This window comes from Agrilus planipennis, unplaced genomic scaffold (assembly GCF_000699045.2).
Source record: "Agrilus planipennis isolate EAB-ADULT unplaced genomic scaffold, Apla_2.0 scaffold97, whole genome shotgun sequence".
Classification (NCBI taxonomy): Eukaryota; Metazoa; Arthropoda; class Insecta; order Coleoptera; family Buprestidae; genus Agrilus; species Agrilus planipennis.
In genome coordinates, this window is record NW_020438864.1 from 122161 (window position 1) to 130932 (window position 8772).

The following is an 8772-nucleotide window of genomic DNA, read 5'->3' on the forward strand; positions in this document are numbered from 1 at the left end:
AATTATGTTTTCTACCAAAGCAATTTCAATATAACTGACTTATAAAATTTCTAATAAATGAAAAGTAAATCATGGTAATAATTCTTCTTGTCTGTATACTATTTCAAGATGTTTAATAGATTCCTTTAATTTATTTGTGTTGTTGATTTTAGTACTTAGCAAAGAAATTTATATCACTTCAAAATGAAAGAAAATCTTAGAAGTGATGATGCTGATGGATGGTGATGATTGATGATGATGATTAGTGATGACGATGACGATGATGATTATTTAACTAATTTATTAAGTATTATTTAATTCGATCAAAATAATGCTCTCTTTGATGTGTAATTGAAAATAGAATGCTAAAGAATAGACCCGAAGATTGAAGGCTAAAGTCAGGCAAACTCTTATCTTGAAAAAGATGGACAACTGAACGAAAGAAGTGAATACATAAACATGACGGTTTATGTCAAAGAGAAAAAATCAAGGTGATGTTAACCGCACACGGCGGTTCTATGAGGAAGATTACTATTTTTTTTTTGTTTTCGGGGAAGAGGGGAAATCTTCAAAAGACACCCTGCCGTCCGTACAACAGGGTAGTATTGGATTCACTCTGAAGGAGCGCCTACCAACTAAAACCCCTCTACCTCAGGCCGTTCTAGGACAAGTGAGGTTGGTCCTCTTCAGCCATTGTGTAGTTTTGTTATCTGATTTGTGATTTTTTGTGAGTGTTACTTGTGTGTGTGTTTGTATTTAGTTGGGTTGGTTTTGTGGTTATCTGATGGAGTTGGGTAGGAAATTAAGGTGGTCGATGAAATCATCGGGGAGATCTGGTGTAATGTACAGGAGTCGGGCGGGAGGGAATGGAAGATCACTACACGGCACGGTGATTATATAGTACTGTGGCGATTTTATATATTTTACAAAAACAATTATTATTTTTTTAAAGTGAAGTCCTGAGTGTGTGTTTGAATATTTATTGATGTCTGTGAAAACTGTATTACCTGTGTTGGTGTGTTTGGAATTTTTGTAAATATCTGTGTATTGCTGTCATTGTAAATTTCATTGTGTGTTATATTATTGTTGTGTAAATATTCTTTCCTTATAATTCCATTTTTATGCTTACTCTTTACCTGCTCTGTATCTATTCTTCTCTTAAACTACTATTTAATTGCCTTCGCACTTTCCTATAAAATTAGAAAGAGGAGACTGTGGTAAATATTAATTAAAAATTAAAAGGAATACTCACCCCTAATTACCACAAATAATTTTATTTGAGCGGACACGTGTTTCGCCCACTTCATACGTGGGCATTATCAACGCGAGACTGCGAGTCTCGAGAATTATTTGTGGTAATTAGGGGTGAGTATTCCTTTTAATTTTTAATTCCTACAAAATCTCTTAATAACATTTCAGTCCTGTATACTAACTGCATGACACCTATAATCCTTACTTTTTCTAATTGCTATTTTATGATGGGTCTCTTTGGTTCAAACTTAACTTCTCAGTATTTCTTCTAAACGACATTCCCAGATTTCACTAGTAACTTATTGGTTCCCTACTTTAATCACTTATTTCTAACTCCTCCTTATCACCCTTTCTACAATCTCTTTTCAAAAACTAAAATCAGTTGTGACCTGTGCTTCCTAACTTCAACTTAAACTTCTACTTTGAAATTTCTAGTCTTTATTTCATTTTCTGTAAATTAAATACTTTACCGTTTTCACGCATTATTTTATTAAATCACTCCACCTATCATCCGAACACATCGAGTCCAAAGTACATTACCAAAATTTGAGCGTTGGCGTCCCATTTTTATAGCATTTAATCAATTATCAATTATACATCAAAATGAGCATCTTTATCGTCCATTTGTTCTATCTACCACATTCTGTATTATTTCGACCCGTTTTATCTTCACTGTGTTGTTTTTAAAATCAAAAGGGGTTGTTATCTATTGTGTAGGGTAACACCGCTTATTAAGTTGAAATGGACGCACTTTTCAGTTGTTCCTATGACAATTTTACATTTTGATGACGAGTAATTAGAGATGGCAGCTTGATAAATGTCGAATACATTGTAGTCGCGACGGCGATGTCCTAGATAATACAACAATGCTGGGCAGTCAGAGTTGCCGAGCAGGGAAGAGGACAAACGCGACGTGCTGACTTAATTACACACAGCCACGATAAGAGAGATTGCCCCTTGTTTTATTTCATCCACCCCTACGGCAACGTTACATGACATTGTAACTACCGGGTGAACCAGTTTCAGTAAACAATTACTTTATTTTTTTTATACGTGCATTATTCAAAATCCAAAAATCATAATAATCTGCTATTGCTGAATGGCACGGTTGATGTTGTGATGTATTGAATGTTTCGTATACTTGGTCGTTTTCTCAAGAACTGAAATAATGAAATTTTATGAGAAGTAGGTAATATGTGACCGAACTGCTAGGGTCGAGTACGAATTGGTCAAGTCTGGAGTCGGACAGATATACAAATAAAACACAAGTGTTTCGGCACATAAGAGTATTGCCGTAACTTTGTATATATTTTTAAATTTAGGCAGGTAGTAGTATAGTTTTGTATATATTTGTGTATCGTATTGTTATAGTTATTGTATTATATTATTGCAGGTCGTTAGTCCTAGGTAGGTTTGTAGGAAAACCAGATTTAGGGAAATAAGTGTAAATACCAACCATAAGTTTATGCTTTCGACAATTGTACCCTTCAGGTAATTGTTATTATTCGGAAACATCTGAAATCTGGTTTGCTTCAATATCAGTAAATGGTCTATATACGTCAATATATAATTTGTTAATGTAGGCAACTAACTCATAGTTAGCACACCTCGTTTTTGAGTAAAAAAGGTTTGAGCAGTCCTCATCCTGATTTCTTCCATTTCGGATAATATAAGAACTTGAATTTTGTACAGAAAAAGAACCGAGCGGCATGGTCTAGAGGTCTAGACCATTGCTTAGCATTCGGGAGGACGCCGGTTCGATTCCGGGTCCGTCTGCCTTGGTCCAAGTTTTTCTGTGGTTTCCTTGGATCACTTAGGCAAATGCTGAGGCAGTAAATATTCCACAGATAATCTTTCATTCTCTTCTGTCTTCATTTCGTCCGTCTCATCTTTCTCACCCGAACCACCACCCACCCATTCCCACGATTACTGAAAGCAGGCTGAAGAGGGCCTTCCGCTCTACCATCCGGCATAGCCCGGAGGGACTGCCCGCCCACCAGCATTACTGGCTGGTGGGAATGAAACACCCAAAAGTTTTTTTTTTAGTACAGAAAAAGAGTTCATTTCTTACTAGCTGAGACATTGGTTCTCTAAAACAATCAGTATTCAAATAAGTCTATTCTACGACTAACTGAGGCAATTCCTCCTAAACATTAATTATAGTAATTCCTAAGTTTGTGTAAATAAATAGTTTCGTATGATTGTCTTTGTTTACTATAAACTTAGTGGTCCTTCGAGTTTTTAAGTGGTACAGCAGTACATCCGTTGTGGTAGTTTTTTAACTATTCAGCATAAAAAACAACAAGTAAGCCTTTAATTTAATGGATGAAAATTGGTAGCGATAGCAATCGTTAGTAGTGGCAGGATTTATTGTTACTATCTGATTCAGATTATTTTATGAATACCGTACTAGCAATATGTGCTAACAAAGAAAATACACAAATGTGGACAATAAACTTTACTGATATATTTACATATGTCCGTTGTTATTTTGGAGAACCAAAACAGTCTAACATTCAAATCATCAAACCTTAACAAGTACTTTCAAATAATACGTTACATATCTCTCAGACCGGGAGAATGGCATCCAAACACCATTATATATATATAAACTCAGAGGAATTTAGGATTCGTAGCAGGTCATTTGGGTTCGGTATGTGCCACTGAAGGTCATTGTATCAATTTTTATTATAGTTTAAAAGAACAAAAGTACATCAACTTACATAATCGTCCTCGTTTCTAACTAAGGTTTCTTCAGTAGAGAGTTTTGTATTATAATTTACAGCCGTTAACTTCAACTGAAAGAAACAGAAAAGAAGACACGATAGCTACACGTTCACCTGAATGAATGAGAGTAACCGAGAGCGGTTTCACAGGGACAGTTCTGTTCACTATCGAAAAATTGGAAAAAGTTAATAGGAAACCAACGAAACGGTGTCGGAGTGCGGCTTGATACTCTGGGCAACCGGGGACAGCGGGGGGTAAACATCCAGTGCTAAATCTCGAAATGATGATAGAGAGCCAACATACAACTTCATATTTTTAGTCCCCTTGTCAGGGTAGGTTGAATGCCGGAGACTAATTTTATCATGGATCCTGTGGGACTTTTATACTAAAATTAGTTACCGTTTTCACTGCGAGAATCGCGCTTCGCGAACGTCTTACTTTTCTCCTACGCTTATGTGTGTGAAATCAAATCAAGAAATCCGAAATTCTTTCTCTGTTGTTCCATCTAAACTGTAAATAACACATTCTTCTCGTATTATCGACTGCAATGATCTGTACTCGACGACCTATCACTTACCCTTAATCCCGCAAGTTCTTAGCGACTATATACTAACACACGAGAGGAATTTTTTTTTCTCTTACCTACGACCTGACTACAGATAGCTGGATCTCACTCGTGATAGGGTACAAACCAGATAACTGCTGACAGCTAAGTATAATTTTAGGAGGTGGTTTGTCTTTGTCTTACTCATTGACAGAGAAAAGATAACTTTAATACCCAAATTATTATTTTGACATTTAAGAATCAAAGTGCATACTAAAATAAAATGAAAAGAAAAAAACTGTTTATCTGTTAAAGAGGAAATAATAAACAGAACAAATACATATCTATGAATTGATCAGAAAAATAAATGAACCATCGGGTATTAAACAACTCCGACTTCTACTAAACGTGAGAGAGTAGATAGTATGGTGCCAGACCTACTCCACTTTGATAGATGTTTCACTGTGTAAAGCGGCATTTAGCCCTCTAGGACAGAGCCGGGCAAACTTTAACTTCCCAGGAGCCGCTACCTGAGGTTATTTTGGGTCACAGCATATCCTTCAATGAGTACGAGAGAGTAAGCAGTAATGAATGAAAGAATCGTCTCACTCGCACTCGCAGGAGCAACGAGGAGCTCCTTGGCTATACCTGAGTAGCACTTGAGAGTCAAAAGAGCCGAGTTTGCCCGGCTTTGCTCTAGGAGGCTCGGTCTTGACAACGCAATCGTGTGCAAGTTCGTGCTTGTCAATGACGCCGGGTGCCAATTTGGGGAATTTTTTCGGTTTCTTATTGCTAAAGTTGTTAAACATGATGGAATATTTTAAAAATTTGACCAAAGTGTGTGGGGGATCGTGTTTGGATATTAAAAGCGTTCACAAATTATGTAAGGAGTTTACGGCTAATCACATGGGAATTCACGACGAAAAATGAAGTAAGAGATCTTCAATTCTTGCGAAGGTCATTACTCACCCATTCTAAGTTTCGAACTTAGTAAGTAGTGGATACCAATTTATCTCATGTGGAATAGAAGTTTGACCAGCACGCGACAAGGTAACTGTTCAAGGCTTCCTATTCAACATGACTGTAGGCTGGTATAATACAAAAGCTATTATAGCGCCTACAAAAACAACAGTTATGCATAAAAATGAAGGAATGTTCTAGCTTGAAAATTCGTGCTCTTTCTATTTTCGAAATACCGGAAACATTAATTATGGAAAAATCACCTTACCATTAGTAGATGTAAATCGATGGCAGTAACATTTCATTCTAGCACACTCCGATCTTAATTTTCGTAGCAAAATATTTTCTTTTAAAACCTACTTTTCTACAATTTCTCAACTATTGATGCAAAATAAAAGAACGAAGTTCTAAATATAACTTTTATTTATCTATCAATACATTCAAAAAAGAATATAGCAGATGCCATAACAAAATTAGCTTAACAAAAATTAAGAACTATTTGTAATGTCTCCACCTAATTTCTACAAATATGCAGTGGTGGTTTGTGAATAAACAGCTAGGGAGCTGCCAAATAAAATTTGTTTTGCACAGAACATTAAGCTAATGTGATATTATCTTCCTGCGTCATTAGTTTAGTCATCATTGACCACTTTTAATATGTTAGCTCACTACCAGCTCTTCGTATTGCGGGTATACGCATTATACCTTTAGTAATCCATCTTTTCCTTCTAATATTCGATTTATTCTATTATCGTTCAGTAGTTACTAGATTAATAGCATACTCTGAGAATAATTAATTAACATTAATAACAGTTAATTGTAAGTTGAAAGTTTTCATAAAAATAAATAACTTTAAATGGCAGCAACTCGGCGTAGTGAGTAGCACCTGTAGAGATTTGCCACTTCTGCGCTCATCAATGTTTGACAAAGTCGTTTTAGATTTAAAGATATCAACTTGTCAGACTGAATTCACGACGTTTCTATGAATTTGCAATTACTGAATTAGTTTAACGGCGACAAGTAGGTTGGTTGGTATTCTGTCGAGATGTATTAAACGCGACATGCTGATAAGAACCAAACAGTACGAAATTGCGATCCAACATTCACTTGAGATAGTTCCGAGTAATGACTGACCACTAACTTTCATGGTTATTACATACGAGGGTGAATCAAATATAAGCAAGACATATGGCAATGAGCGCGCAATAATAAAGCATGAGGTTTCTTGCTTCGTGAGGTGTTGGGTGGGGATGCCGGGAGTGAGAGAAGCAAGTGAGCGACTTCGCTCGTTCTTCTCAGTACCCATCGTGAAGATGTTTGAGCAGAAGATTCCCTGGTCAATTGCGCAGTGGTTTATTTTTAAGATTCTTGCCACGAAAGGTGTGAAACCAGCAGAAATCCAGAGGACAGTTCAAGGATGAGAAGCTTTCACGCAAGAGTGATTGTATGGCATAAACAATTCGTGAATGGTCGTGAAAATGTTGAAAGCGAGAGTCATGATCGCTAACTCCACACGAACATCGCCAAGGACAATATCGTCCGTGTTGAACAACTTCTTGAGGGTGGCAGCCGTCTGACCATCAATAAGATTACATCTGAAGTTGGTATAAGTTCTGGGTCAAATAACAGTCCAAAAATGACCTGAGGGATAGAAGTTTTAATTGGTAGGCGCTCTTTCAAAGTGAATCCAACATTCAGGCAGCTAGTAAGGTTTTGGCTATTGTGTTTTTTGCCAACAAGGTTTGTTGGACCTGTTCTTTGCATGGTTGTAATATTTTAAGTGAGACTAGATTACCATACCATCGCAAACAACAGACCTATTGATGAGAAAAGTGAAGCTTTTTCATGTCCGGAGAAAAATGGGAGCGATTAGACTAGGAGACACTTGAACACCCTCCCTACAGCGCGTACCTGTTGCGACGTTCCCCTATTTGATCTTCTCGGGGAATCCCTAGGGGGTGAAGATTCAATAACGATTAGGAGACAGAGGCCTATGTGACCAAATCGCTGTAGACAAGCTGGGAGAAATGTGCTTCTAAATCAGATGATTATATAGAAAAATAAGCTGTTATCCTTTTGCCTTTAAGTTCAAATAAAAGAAATTAAGAAAAAGTCTCGTCTATATTTGATTCCGCCTTGTACTTCCGGTTGGCATTCGTCGTTAAATACCTATAGTAGGTACCACTATTAGGTACCTTTTGAGTGTAGTATATTAACATCTAAACATGATAATAGTGGAATGTTAATTTGCTGAAATGCTTAAAATTTAATAATATCATTTAACTATCATTGGCATTAATTTTACAAAGGAAATTATCGATAGGTACCACATCCTAATAAGTTACTGTCTGATACTAGTAATCGTGCAATATAATGCAATAAATTCTAAAGCTTTTTTGGTATCAAGCAATAAGATTTTCTTGTAATCCTATTTTGTTCTCTATTGTGCTCTCTTTAATACAGCAACGATAGAATAGCCAAGTCTGCAAATCTGTAAGAAATTTTGTGTAATCAAAATGACAACAACTTTTAACACAGTTTCTCATAAAAACCTGAATAAAAGTATCAAGTGTTATAGGTGAAATTCCAGCAATTGTGAGATAAACCGGTTTGTTCATACGTTCCATAATTATTAATGCATTTGTCTTAAAAGACTTGCTGCAGCCAATCCATTCGCACTCGTAAAGAGCAGAAGGAATTTCGGCGGCCTAAAATCAATTATATAATAAATTATTTAATCTACTTCCTTTCCTGTTAGTTTCACTTGATTAAATTATTAACTGCTTATCATACGTGATGGTATCATGTCATTTAAAGAACAAATTGTATGGGCATACAATGTACAATTATACGTTGTGTGTATTATTTTCATGATCCACGTAAAAGTGTTACGTTATGAAGATAACGCACGTTCCACTATAATGGCAGCGTCGTCACACGGACTGATAGAAACGTAAACAAGTATGTAATATACAACCATTGATCGCAATTATGGAGTATTTACTTGTACATGTGTAACTCATTCGGTATACTTGAGGATAGCGTCACTTGGTATGCCAACACGCCCATGTGAGACCTGGCTTATATAAACGGAGGACTAGGTTTTCGTCTGGCGATGTGCTCTACGCATACGAGGGTGGATTGATAAGTTTCCGGCCTGACCAAGAAAAACAAGGTTTTTAAAAATTTTTTTTTTTTATTTCTCAACATAATCTCCTCCAAGGCTGATACATTTCTCATAGCGGTGTTCCAGTCTATTAATGCCATCTCTATAGACTGATTCGTCAAGCTCCTCAAAATAACCATTTACA

The 8772-nt window shown here is 36.4% G+C and overlaps 1 protein-coding gene across 1 annotated transcript in view; it reads right to left on the bottom strand.

Moving 5' to 3' along the window:
• Positions 1-7765: 7765 nt before the first annotated feature.
• The window catches only part of LOC108736253 (odorant receptor 2a-like), a 10857-nt gene continuing 9850 nt past the window's right edge, over positions 7766-8772 (bottom strand). The window contains exons 3-4 of the mRNA XM_018468611.1: positions 8014-8169; positions 7766-7952 (exon numbers count right to left, since the gene is read on the bottom strand). Coding sequence (XP_018324113.1) covers positions 7902-7952; positions 8014-8169 — 207 coding nt within the window. The 3' untranslated portion in view covers positions 7766-7901. The remainder of the gene's footprint in view (positions 7953-8013; positions 8170-8772) is intronic.